The sequence below is a fragment of the Hibiscus syriacus genome, unplaced genomic scaffold (genome assembly GCF_006381635.1).
Source record: "Hibiscus syriacus cultivar Baekdansim isolate YM2019G1 unplaced genomic scaffold, ASM638163v2 tig00110482_pilon, whole genome shotgun sequence".
Classification (NCBI taxonomy): domain Eukaryota; kingdom Viridiplantae; phylum Streptophyta; class Magnoliopsida; order Malvales; family Malvaceae; genus Hibiscus; species Hibiscus syriacus.
In genome coordinates this window covers 1,384,026-1,398,210 of record NW_024062758.1, presented here as the reverse complement: position 1 = coordinate 1,398,210, position 14,185 = coordinate 1,384,026, and the positions used below count along the sequence as shown (strand labels likewise).

General features: G+C 33.2%; 1 protein-coding gene across 1 annotated transcript; it reads left to right on the top strand.

Moving 5' to 3' along the window:
* Positions 1–7,017: 7,017 nt before the first annotated feature.
* On the top strand, positions 7,018–7,483 carry LOC120128893 (transcription repressor OFP6-like). Its single transcript, XM_039146501.1, has one exon. The coding sequence runs from the start codon at positions 7,030–7,032 to the stop codon at positions 7,480–7,482; it is 453 nt and encodes a 150-aa protein (XP_039002432.1). The 5' UTR covers positions 7,018–7,029; the 3' UTR covers position 7,483.
* The last annotated feature ends 6,702 nt before the right edge of the window (positions 7,484–14,185 follow it).

Below are 14,185 nucleotides of genomic sequence, written 5' to 3'. Positions count from 1 at the left end.
GATCAAATGGAATTTACCTAAAACATAAGTCATTGTATAACCTAAATCAGTCTTGTCGTACATGGTTTGAAAGGTCTAACAAAGGTGTAATTAACTACGGATACAGTCAGTGCTATTAGATCACACATTGTTCTAGAAGGTTTCATCAAAAGGTAACAATGTTATCCTTACCGTTTATGTTGGTGACATTATCATAACAAGAGATTACTTTGATGAAATCAGTAAGCTAAAAAGTGAACTTCATGTTAACTTTGGATGCATAACAATACCTGAACTTCAGACTTTGGATGCAGTGCACTTTTATCTATGACTTTATTGACTTTGAACGTCTCAACAAGTATGAGCTTGACAAGGGGAAGTCCACCCGTTATCTGCAAAAAAGCTTGTAGGTTACTCAACTGATTCGATATAGAATATTGGGAAAAACAAGAAATACGAAGAACAAAATACATATATAAAAAAAATACAGAATTCCTTGCATACTAGAATCCTTCAACACACTTAACAACAATTTTGTTTGGTAAACAAAAATGCTAAACCTTATTATTTTTCCTCATCGGAAGGTGAGTAAGAGCAATGGAAGTTTCTTATGGTAAACAAGAAATAAAATTTGAGTGTCACAATAAATAATTGTGATTCTAGTTGTTGTAGGTGCACTTATCTATTGGTATTAGAATTAAAAAAATTAGCATTTTCAACCCTAGTATGAGGTATATGATCTATAAAGTACAACTATTAGAAGTGAGATTTATTAGAAAAACATGGTGGTTGTAGTTTTATGATTTTTACACAGACTATTGTAAACTAAACTGAGTTGGACTATTAAAAGGTTGCTCTCTTGTTGTATTAATGCAATATTAATATTTTTGCTCATACCCTTGTATATGAAAAACTAATGGGAAATACTATGTCAACTAAGGCGTTAGTTGAATGTAAATTAAGGTTCAAGTAAGCTCAAGTATTCTAGTAAATCACAATTAGAAATTTTAGGCTTATTATTATGTGCCATTACCATAAACACAAACATAATAAGAATATTTCATGACCATTTCTAGTCGTAATCCAGGCTATTGTTTGTTGTTATCTTAAATATCAAATCAAAACAGCTAAATGTTGTCTTAAGATTATATACACAGTCCCTACCATGAAGTATATTCAAATGCAAAAGCTATAAACAAGACAATCTATATTTTGTTCTTAAAATACTAAATTGAAGAAAACTATGAAGAAACATATAAATAATGTTTGAATTCTAGTGCAATAATATTCAAATCCTTGATCCAATCCTATAAATTATTTTTCCTATTAATACTTTCTCAATCGAATTTACAAACCTACACAACCGTTATTGATCTTTCCCTAACTCTCAGTTAACTCATTTAAAATTTGAACTATGTTGAAATGAAAATTAAATATCACTATTATTTATCATACTTGCTACAACAAAGCTAACATATCATATATTAGAGGATAAATGATCAACTTTTACCCAACCAGAGTTTAACTTCTTCTAAAGCCTCTTTACCTACACCTATTTACAATTTGAGTCAGCTTTACGTTTCCGATGCATCGCATAACAATTTAAGCAGTCCAATTCCAAATTGCTTAGCTAATATGAGTGCTGTTGAGCTTGTGTATCTTGATGGATCAAATCACAATTTTCAAATGCAACACAAAAAGTGCTTCGCACTAATCTTCAAGTTCTGAACGTAGGAAACAACATGATGAAACAACACAATTTTCTTATGTTAGCCCTGTAAAATGAACTACCTAAACGCTAAAGTTTGGAGGAAAACCAAGGTATACCAATATAGTACACAAAAAAAATATGTGATAACGATTACATTCTCTGACTACTTCTCAAGTGAAGGACCTAACTGCAGAAGATGTGGTGACCAAACTCGAAAGGAGGCCGACAATGAGTGCACTGTTATACGTGGTTGGCTCGGCTTGCATCGAGTTATTTCGTGGAATCGATGAATGTTTCAAATAATAATAACATTTAAATAGTGTTCTACTTAAGAAAAATAAAATTCTAAATGCAACACAGTCCAATCAATTCTAATTTCCTAGCATCGACCCTCAAAATGGACATATTTCTTTCCTGACTACCAAACGACATCATGAAACAAATTAAAATCGCTCAAACAATCGACTGTCCATTCATTTATCTCCAAAAATAATCGGTCAAAATGTTTATACTCAAACATATATTTAAAACAATAAATGGGGATCATACGTCCGTAACGGAGAACCAAACATTGTATGTTTAAACTCAAAATTTCATTACATAAAAGCATGAGAAATCCTAAACATAAGATGGTAAATCAATACCCATTTTTATTTCAGTGCAAAGAAGAGATTTAGAGAGTACCTGGCGTAAATGTAATGGCATTGGTTTGGGTGGCTCTGGGTCTCTGCCTGCTTGTGGCTACGGAAGAAAGAAAATGAACCGATGATGGAGGGCAAGGCGGAGTTGCTGAAATGACACTGAAAGGGGATCCAGAACGCTTGGCTGAACGATGGTGAGAAAGAAATTAGTGCTCGGGCAAGAAATTTGATTTTGGGGTTTTCATAATACTTTGCGGCGTTTGTAAACCAAACGTCGCTAATTGACAATTCTACTGAGTCGTTACTACCCTAGCCTATAGCGGCGTTTTTAAAAACGCCGCAAAATATTATATCTATTGTGGTGTTTATCTTAAAAATGCCACTAAGGGTACGAGTCTATAGCAGCGTTTGTATAAAAACGCCACTAAAGTATAAGTCTATAGCGGCGTTTATATAAAAACACTGCTAAAGTACGATTATTTAGCGGCATTTTCATTCAAAACGCCACTAAAGTACGAGTTTATAGCATCGTTTAGATTCAAAACACCACTAAAGTATGAGTATATAGCGGCGTTTGTATAGAAACGCCACTAAAGTACTAGTATATAACGGCGTTTGTATAAAAACGCCACTAATGTACGATTCTATAGCGACGTTTGTATAAAAACGCCACTAAAGTACGTACCTATAGCGGCATTTCTGGATACAAACGCCGCTAATTACCTTTTATTTAGATAATATTGGTTGATTTTACATATTTCATTTCTAATGTACATAAACTAAATTGACTGATATATGTATAAACATTATATGGAGAAACATTAGTTGATTTTACATATTAACAACAACCATACATTTTAATTAAGACATAAGTTATGCATAAAAATACTTAGCAACATAATACATTACAAGTTAGAAACATTAAAGTTATGCATAAACAGTCTTCACCATATTGTTCAGTAGAATTTAGTTGTGCTCATTCGTGGGGAAAGGACGTAGGAAAGCTGTTTTCCTTGTTTGACGACGTATCGTTAAGTTTTTCCTCCGTGTAAACTCTAAATGGAGAAACTCTTCATCCATTTCACCAAATAAATCTCCTACCTCCGGTTCACCAAGAAGAGTCCTTGCACGCTTTAGTGCTTCACTTGAAACAGATAACGACCTTTCACCTATAGTATGAAACTTGATTGTAGGTGGCTTGCGAACTAAATAAAAATTAAAATAAATTTAAATAGATGACATAAATGTTTACTTGGAGTAACAGTAGAGGCAACTTCATTTTCATTGAGGATAGATATTGCTTTTGCAATTGAAGATTCTTTCAACGCCACAGAGTTACCAAATCCAGTTCTAAACATCGGGTATTTATCCATTCCTCTATCATCATTCTTAATAAGCTTCGAAGATCCTATATGCATACAATCTATGAAGTTTGATTGAGCGTAAAAAAACAAATTATAGCGACTGAAAGATGCATAGATTATTACCTTCAAGAAGGAGATCGGCCATGGAAGGGTATGGAGCAATAGGAGTTCCTTTTGGGTCATTATCCAGTTTCGACAGCGAGACCGGACCGATATCCTCCCAACGATAATTTGATCCATCATCAGAGCAAATACGCCACTTAGACATTCCGTCGACGATAATTTCTCTTACTCAAGGCAACACCTGCTCTTTTTTTCTTAAATACATTAGCTTTTTGGGTTTTCCCCATTTTCAGAAGACCAAAAAAATGAAAAAGATCATTAATGATAAGAGGGATTAAACCGTGCAGTTGTGTTATAGTTCGTCGGTGAGAGGCCCGATTTGGTTGCCGGGACATACAAACGACGATGTCGGTAGGAATCGTTTGAGAGCTATTGTTGTTCCAGAGAAGAAGCTTTGAGGGAAGAAGAGTTTAATTGATTTTAGGGTTCGGGTAGGAGAAAAAGAGGACTAAATATTTAACATTTTATGGCGTTTATACAAAAAAAACGCCACTATTGATTAAAACTATTGTAACGTTTTTCTAAAAGCGCCACTATTGATTAACACTATTGCGGCGTTTATTTAAAAATGCCACTATTTATTATCACTATTACGGCATTTTAAGAATAAATGCCACTATATGTGTAATCTATTATGGCTTTTATGGTATAAACGCCGCTAATTTACCAATCTATTGCGGCGTTTTAGCTAAAACGCCACTATATGTTAAATTATTACGGCGTTTGTGGTATAAACGCCGCTAATTTACCACTCTATTGCTGCATTTTTTAACAAACGCCGCAATAAACCACCCTATTGCGGCGTTTTTTTGTAAAAACGCCGCTAAATGTCAAATTTATTACAGTGTTTTTACAACAAACGCCGCTAAAGTATCAATTTGTGGCGCTACGATTGTAAACGCTGCTATATGTTTAACTTTTGTGGCATTTTCTCTCCAAACGCCGCTAAAAACGCCGCTACATATCAGTTTTGTTGTAGTGTATTAGTACTTTATTTTTTAATATACCATAAGGGGTTAATACATTGTCAAATATTATTTTTTTTATTTTATTAAATATAATTTAAAGACACTTGGTATTATTTTATGTTTAAATCTTAATATTTATATGTTTATTTTTTAAAACCAAACTAATTATTTTAATATTTTTCTTCCATAAACATATTTTATATGATAAATTATAGAAAATTTAATTTAATTATTATAATGATAATTAATATTATAATTAATATATTTTCATAAAATAAATAAAATTAATCCAAAAATAGTTTAACCTAAATATATTTTTTCAAAATAAATATTTTTTTAGCATTGCGGTTAAGCATTGCACTTTTAATATGAAGGTCTCAGGTTCGATCTTCTCGAAAACAATGTGTTATATTAATTTATTAAAGAATAACATATTGAATCATCAACAACTAGTTGATCTAGGCCTCGTTTGGCGTGTATTTTCAAACACACTTTTAGTTAAAAAGCTCGTTTTGAACGCAAAAGCAATACCAAACGATTAAAAATGAAAAAAATGTGGTGGAAATGATGGTTTCAAACCAACCGCAAAAACAAGAATTTATGACTTTTTCATTTTCAACTTTGCGTTTGAGAGCAAATTATAATTTTAACCTTATTAATGCATGGACTCCACTCAATTATGTATTTATATTTTATTTTAATGATTTAATATTAACACCTTTAAAAATGTTATAGTTTAAAAATATTACTAATAAATTATCTTAAAATATTTTTATATTTTTATTATACTTTAAGTGATATATTTTATATATTATAATATTAATAAGTGTAAATATAATTTAAATTCTATATTTTTAATTTACAACATAATGTCTATAATACATATTTTATCTTTTCAAACTCACTTTTTAATAATAATCCTAAACATTTAAATTTTAAATTGTGCTTCTAAACAACACTTTTAAAAGTTGTTTTCTACCGTATTTTTAAAAGTCACTTTTCAAAAACTTTGCCAAACTGACATCTAGTGAGTGAGACACTAGATCCTTTAATCAAATTGGATTGGGGGTCACCCTCGCCTATGTAGTACATAGTTCGGTTAGTCGATTGATAAATCAGATACTAGTGGTTGCACAAAAGATAAACATGTCGAGACACATGACATTATCTACGTTAACGAATAACTAGATGAATACAACTAAAAATTAGAATATATCTACTATAATTGATTTAATAATAATTATATTAATTAATCAATTTAATTATGTAATTGTGATAAAATATTTGTCACTAATACGAATAACATTAATGTCTAAAATTTTGTCATTGTTATTAATCTTTTTATGTCAAAAATGTTGTCACAAAAAATAAAATTAATTGTGAAAAAATTCAATAAATCGTCACTAATATAATAGTGACGGGAAGTGACGACTCAAAAATTTTATCCCTATGATATTTGGTGACCGAATTTGATACTTTTAGTGACCATTCTTAATGTCACTGAAAATGCAATTTCTTGTAATGCCTATATGTTATATACAATGTAGAGATACTTCCATTCGTTGTGTCCTTTATCATAAACTTTCACTAAAGAGTTCAGATACATCTACTAATTATAATGTGGAAATGTTTATACTTGTTGTGTTTTCCATCGTGAATTTTCTACATTGAAATGTGTCCATTAATTATAATGTAAAGATGTCTCTCCTTGTTGTGTTCTTCATAGATGTGAACTTTTTCAAAATGTTGAGATGCCTTCCCTAGTTATAAGGTAGAGGTGCTTCCACTAATAGTTTGCTTTAGCGTGATTTTTTTTAAAATATGGTAAGAATTAAATTATTTAATCAAATTTTGGCCTTTTATACAGTACGATAAATTAATATTTAACTTTACCCTTTTACAATTTTACCTATCTATTTGAAATTTAAATATACGAGAACTAAATTGCTGTCCTAAACCTTTAATATGGGACAAAGCTTTTAACCGAGTAGTGAATATTGGTAGGTGATTATTATAAATATGTTGAATGTTTTCTTTAATTCCTTTTCATATATTTTAAAGATTTTATCTTTGTATTCATATTTACTTGAATTAGATACTGATTAATACTTGTATAAATAATAATACTAATGAAAAAGAGCCCTCGGTGACATGCAGGATTTATAATTACAGATAGCTTGCTCATTTAGTTCCTTCACTCCCCTATCTTTCTTTTCTCTGAATAACTTGTGCTTATCTAAAGAATGCCACTCAACAAAAAGAAGCTGATCCTCAACACGGTTTCAGTCAGCTTAGGCTGCAAGAAATTGAAGCTCTCCAGTTTTTTGGACCCCAAACCACGTTCTCGTCCATCTCCTCCTTCCTCGTCAGAGCTCGGACGGGACATTGGCATGGACAAGGAAACCAAGTGTTTGAGGGCGACGGTTCGAGGGTTTGGGCGTGTGGGAGGGGAGAGCCTGGCGGTGGAGAAAGAGTCGGATGACCCTTACTTGGATTTCAGGTACTCAATGTTGCAAATGATATTGGAGAAGGAGATATGTTCGAAAGATGATTTGAAGGAGCTTCTCAACTGTTTCTTGAAGCTTAATTCGCCTTATTACCATGGGATCATTGTTAGAGCTTTCTCTGACATCTGGAACGGGGTGTTCTCCATCAACCCTGCTGCTGACCATCCCTTGAAGCCACTTTATATTTAGTACACTCTTCCTGTATAACCTTTTATATTATCAGTAAATTCTTTACTATAAACGTACTCATCTCCGTTTATCAGCAAAAAAAAAAACTTTTAATCATACAATTCAATAATCTTATATAAAAAATTCTTCTTTACTGCTAAAATCAGGGTCTAATAATCAACGCTAATTAAGATAATATATAAAGAATTGTTTTCACGTTTAATGCAGTTGTAAGTTGTGAAGGTGAAGCTTTTTTTTTCATGCATTAAATTAAAATATTTCTTTAAAAAAATGTTTAATTAAAAGTGTATTATTATGCCTGAATTAAATTACCTCGTTAGTTAAAATAATGTTTGTTATTCTTAAAGGCCTCGGATTCGAGCATTAGTAATTGTAGCAGGATGACTGAACTTTCATTTTCAAATAGTTAAAAGTATTTAGAACATATAATCACCTTAACTTAATAAAAGAAAAAAAATTATAATTCCTTGGCTAATTTTAAGTGAAAATCTTGCAATATTAAACAGTATAAAAGAGCCAATGGATCACATGAGCATATTGGATATGAACAATTTTGGTTTCGTTTTCTTCTCCTTTTAGGGTACTTCACCAGCAGACACGTTTACCCCTACAAAAGAGTTTTTCACAGATAATGCGTGCACATAGTATGTATATAATCATTGAATTAAATGATATCTACATATTCTATTAATTTAATGAATTATTTAGATTTAATTTTGGAGATCACGGTATATGGTTGGGACTTGATTTGAGGCGATAATTTCCGAAAAGAATATAGATAAGTTATTGAAAATTGCCTTGTGGGGGCTTGGAGAAGAGATTACTGTCACTTTTTTAATTTTTATTTCAATAAATAAATAAATAATGGGACATGTTTTTTTTTATTTCGATAAATTAGTGAAGTACATCTCATATGCAGTGCTTCTCAACAATAACATCTGTAGACACCCGTTTTTGTCCGGGTCTTTTTTTGTATATTATTATCGTTATTATTATTATTATTATTATTATTTAATTTACATTTACAAATTTTTGCAGGCCTAATCCCTAAGCCCAACAGCATACCCAACAAGCTGGAGCAGACCCGGTTCAGGCCCAATACCAATCCCAGGCCCACTTGACAATCCAGCTAGGGTTTCATCTCAATGGTCCAGCCGCCTCATTTCTGGCCGTTGGATCTGGACCCATCCAACGGTCCAGATCACTCAGAGCTTAGGGTGAAACCCTAAAATATCATCCAATGGCCAACCGCCGCCGCCGTTTTTTCCTTCCATCTCAGCCGCGTCGAGCCACCGTGGAGCACTCCCGAGACGCCGGTGCCATCAACAAAGGCCACACAGTAAAACAAATCAGTCAATTTGTCAATCCATCAACTAGAATCAAAACCCTAAATTAAAAAATACCTAAATCCCGATAAATCGGGAAATTTGTCCCTACCAAGATCAGAGACCCTTACCCCTACGCTAGCATCATCATCATCTCACCAAACGAAGCAAAATCGACCATAAATCAAGCAGATATCAGAGAAAATGGGGGGGGGGGTCATTCGGGTAAAAAAAAAAAGAGAGAGCATTCGAAAAAAAAGAAAATAACATAGAGAGAAGAAAAAAAGTCTTACCCTTGTAGATCTATCCCTTATCAACCTCACCAGAGCTTAAAAAACCCTGAATCGAAGGTAAAACGTTTTTTTTCTTGAATCTAGGTTTAGATTAAAAGGGGTTCTCGGTTTTTTTTTGGGGTGAAGGGTTGGGTTTTCAAAGGAAATGAGGAAGAAAGAGGATTGAGGGTCTTTAGGGGTCGGTTTGCTCCCCATGGCCACCGATACGGTGGCCGGGGAGCCTCTGTTTGGTTGTTGCGGCGAGGGAGAAAGGAGAGTAGAGAAAGGGAAAGGAAAGGAGGCTGAGAGAGGGGTGAAAATGATTTAGGGTTCGGTTAATAACCCTAAAATGGGATTATATCCCAGTTTCAAAAACGACGCCGTTTAGAGGTTTCCGTGTTTTCATATTAAGGGGTAAACTACTCTTTTGGTCCCTGATGCTTTGTAACCGTATTATTTAGCCATTAAATGAAGTTTCATTTATTTGATTTCAGATTCTGATGTTTCCTTATTTATATTTTAGTCCTTTTATTATTTGTTAAGTTATTTTTGTTAATATTTGACATTGGTCACTATATTTGTGAATATTATTGTAGCCATTGGCTTGTGTATGGTTTAATTCCTATTTAGTCTTTTAGGTTTCAGTTTTCCTATTTGAGTCTCCTTTTTATTTCTTGTTATATTTTCGTCCTAACATATGTGTTGATGTTTATGACAATTTTTATATATCAAGCCTGGAATTTGTGAAATGTTTATTTCAGTCCTTAAATTTTCTGTAATGTTAGTTTGGTTTTATGCCTATTCAGGTTTATTGATTTGTGATTAATTTTATTTTGATCATTGTATGTATATTAATGGAATTTATTAACATTTATGTTTTAGTCTTTAAACTGGGTTGCCTTCTATTTTAGTCCATCTTGTTCTTAGTTTTTATTTTCGATGAGGTTTATGATTTTGATCATCTGTTTTGCATCCTTTTCATTTCGGTCCTTTATGTTGGCTTGTGGGTTCGATTGGGATTAATATTTGATTTAGGCTTAAATTTTCTTTTAGGTTCATTTTAGTCACTATCCTAGGTATTATAACATTTTTTGGTTTATATTTGGTTCTGGTTTCAATATTTATAAATGTTACATCTTAGCCACTGATTTAATATTTCATGTATGTTTCTTTGATATTCGAATTTGGCCATCCCATTTTTTAAAATACTTTATTTAGTCCTATTAATGTATGTTATGTCATTTTTGTGAATATTTGACTTTTGGACATTATGTTTGTAATAGTTTCATTCTAGTCCTAAGTTCTTGTGTTGTGATATTTTGTGGATGTTTGAATTCAACCATCATATTTGCAAATGTTCTATTTTGGTCACTGTCTGACATTTTATTTAATTACTTTTGATCCTCCATGTTTCTGTGAAATTTCAATTTAGTCATAAGCTTTACTTTTGGGTTATTTTCACTTCTAGTATTTGACTGTTAATGTTTGTGATATGGGCTCTAAATTATTTTTATTTTATATTTAGTCCTTTAAATTTCGGTTAGTGCTATTTTGGTCCATTAACTTTCTGTTTTTTGCTGTTTAGCCCCCTAAGTTTCTGTTTCTATTATTTTAGCCCCTTAAATGTTTTATATTTATTTTGGTTTGTAATATTTACTAATTTATTTTAGACATTTATGTGTGGATGTGTATTTTACTCATTAGTTAATTATTTGGATTATGTAAATAATGTTTTCAATTTCATTTAATGTAAATATTTTATTTTGTATTTCCAATTACATTTATTTTCATTATATCTTTATCTATGTAAGAAATATTCGATTATATTTTCAAGAACACGTATGCGTAGAATGGGCGTGGAAAGTACCATTTGGTCGAAGTGGTACGATCCGATACGGCATTTTAACGACATAGGAACTTGCAATAAGTCGAGTATATTTTACTAATTAATTTATTCAAACGATGCAATGTGTGTTATTTTAAATGACAATTTACTTTATTTTATGTGAATGTAAATTTCAAAATTTTTAATTTGTATTCAATTCACGTTTTCAGTTAATCAATTTATTCGTATGTAAACATTGTTTTTAATTATATTCGATTTGTATTTTTAACATAATCAATGGTAGAATATTCTTTTACGAATGAGAAATAGTTCGAGTTAGTTGTCCCGATGGAGGATTGCTAATTTCAAGATCTCCTTTCGAGTTAAAGAATTTTCTCTAATTAAATAATTCGAAGCAAATTAATTAATGTTCGATAAATGGATCATAAATTAACTTTATATTCGATTTGTAATTTCCACCATTATGACAATGTGTAAGCGACACAGTACCAATTTTGGGCGCTGTGGGGTGCTAATCCTTCCCCACACGTAACCGACTTCCGAATCCATTTAAATGAATCTTTGGTAACGCATACCGAATTTTGTCTAAAAAATGATTTTTTCTTAAAATTGTTTTAAAAGACGTTTTTAGGTATTCGACCTACCTAACCCAAAGGTCGATGGCGACTCCATTTTTTAATTTAATTCAAATCAATTCAAAATCACTCATTTTTTTCAATTTAAAGTCATAATTGTTTTTTAAAAATAATATTTAATTGTTTTACAAAAAAATGGTTATGACAGCTTGGCGACTCCGCTGGGGACTTTTTTTTAGAGAGTCAGGCTGTATGTCGTTTACATATTGTCATCTTGGTGGAAATTATGATTTCTAGTTTTAGATAATTTATGATCCGTTTATTGAAATTTTTAATTGCTTCGTTTTTGTCGTGCTAACATTTTATTTTTGGCTTTCAGCTTTGTCAGGATTTTATCATTTTTCCTTGTTTTGTTTTCCTTTTGAGTCGAAGGTAGGTATGTTCCTCCTCACACACATCACTCGCATTGGCATAACATAAGCTCTAGACACGAGCTTCGATCCAAATTAGTTAGGGTGAATGCTTTACTCTCGTAAGAATTTATTCTTCGTATGAGTTTTAGCAAATAACCCATGGGATACATACCTTATACCTTCGTAGGAATTTATTCCTCGTATGGGTATAAGGCAGTGAATCCCCTCGAATTGAACTCGGTCCGTTTGAAACCTGTAATGGGTAAGGATTGAGGGTCTGGCAGCCCAAGGGGGCACCGACATCAAGGACAATTCGAGTCCCTTTTTTCCGTTAGAGCCGAAACCAAGCATATAGTGAACCGTCGAACGATCACCCTAGGTATAGTCATACCGAACCTTTGTCCGTCAGTAGGTACCCAAACTAGGTGTACACAAAGGAGGAGTGTTTCTAAACCCTTATCTTTTGTTTTAATTTTGTAGAATTTGTTTTCTTTTAGAATAAAAGCATGCGAACTAGATATCATGCGGTTAGGATCATTTTCTTGAAATTAAATCAATTTTGGGTAGATAGCATGTCCGGGTATGATTGTTATCTATTGAAAGCATGTTTGGGTAGATATCATGATGGGGTGGGTGTTATATTCATCTCTAAATAATATTTTTATGTATACTAATTTCTTTTCTTTTCTTTGTGTGCACTAACTTATTTATTTTCTGTTGTTTTTGTTTTTTCATTCTTCTTTACATTGCATCATCATAACATAATGCGAAAATGTTGATCAGCAAGGGGATATTCGAGAGAAAATTTTCACAAGAAGAGATAAAAGTTTTCAACCAAGCAGTCGCGTACACAGACATGCACCGAAGGCTAAAAAGAAATGCACAGAGTACAAGAAGGAGACTTGCTCAAGACGATCGTGCAACGTTCGAGACTAAAATGATGAGCCACTGATCCGATGAGTGATCCAGCAGTCGATTTTTATCTACGATCATTTCATCGCTATTTATCAAGGAGCGATACACTGACTTCCGCACCACTGGGGCATTAACAGAGTTAGGTTACAGAATGCTTTAGGGGCATCAGTTCCAAATACAAAGATCCGAGACAAAGCAGTGAGCTCGAAGATCGTGCAACCTTTAAGACTGAAGTCTGGGGATTGATCCAGCAGTAGATTATTATTTACGATCGTTCCGACGTTATTCATCGAAGAGTGATGCACTGACTTCAGCATCGCTGGGGCGTTAAAAGAGTCTGTTTACAAAACGCTTGAGGGGCATCATTTTCAAGGATGAAGATCCCAGATGAAGCAGCGACCCATTTCAGATTCAACATCTAAGAGAAGTCAAGTCTGTAAAGTGGACTGTCTTGTAATGTGAAAACTTTTATTTCTGGTGAAAATTGTTCTAAAATATTCATTGTTGGGATCCACATTTCTGCATTTGCATTTGCATCGTTGCATTTTGCATAACATTCATTTAAGCATGTTTACATGCATTAATCATACCTTGCTGGAAACTTTGAGGAAGCACTTCTAACTGTGCAATTGCATTCACACAGTACTGAGAATGGATGCAAAATTTGAGGAATTAAAGAAAGAGCTGAACGAGAGTTTGCAAAAGATGCAAGTTGAGTGGGAGGTTAAAATGAAGCAGATGCAAAAGACCACCGTGGATCGTATCTTACAAAACCAAAAAGACCTAGTTGACCAAATGGTAGCAAAGATGGCTGAGCTCAACCAAGAAAAAGGCAAAGAAAAGATTTCATTAACCCGTGAAACAGTTAAATGTGTGAAAGCACAGGCTAGTTCGCAACCAATTATCTCGCCCAACAGGATTTCTAGTCACCAAGCGACGAGAAGAGCCAAGAACGAGATCCCAGAGAATCTGAAACAGTGGTGCAGAGAGACATTTCAGGGAATGAGAGGACAAACCTCTCACAACGGGATGGATGCAACAGAACTAGTACTAGTTCCCGACTTGGTGCTCCCGCCCAAATTCAAGATGCCCGAGTTTGAAAAGTACAGGGGAACTAGTTGCCCCAATGCCCACCTCACGATGTTTATTCGAAGAATGACTGGATACACTAACAATGATCAGATGTTGATCCACTGTTTTCAAGACAGTTTGATTGGACCTGCTTCAAGGTGGTACCACCAACTGAGTCGTTCTCAAGTCCGCTCCTGGAGGGATTTGGTTAGTGCTTTTCTGGGCCAATACAAGCACATGATTGATATGGCCCCCGATCGAACAATGCTTCAGAATATGGGGATGA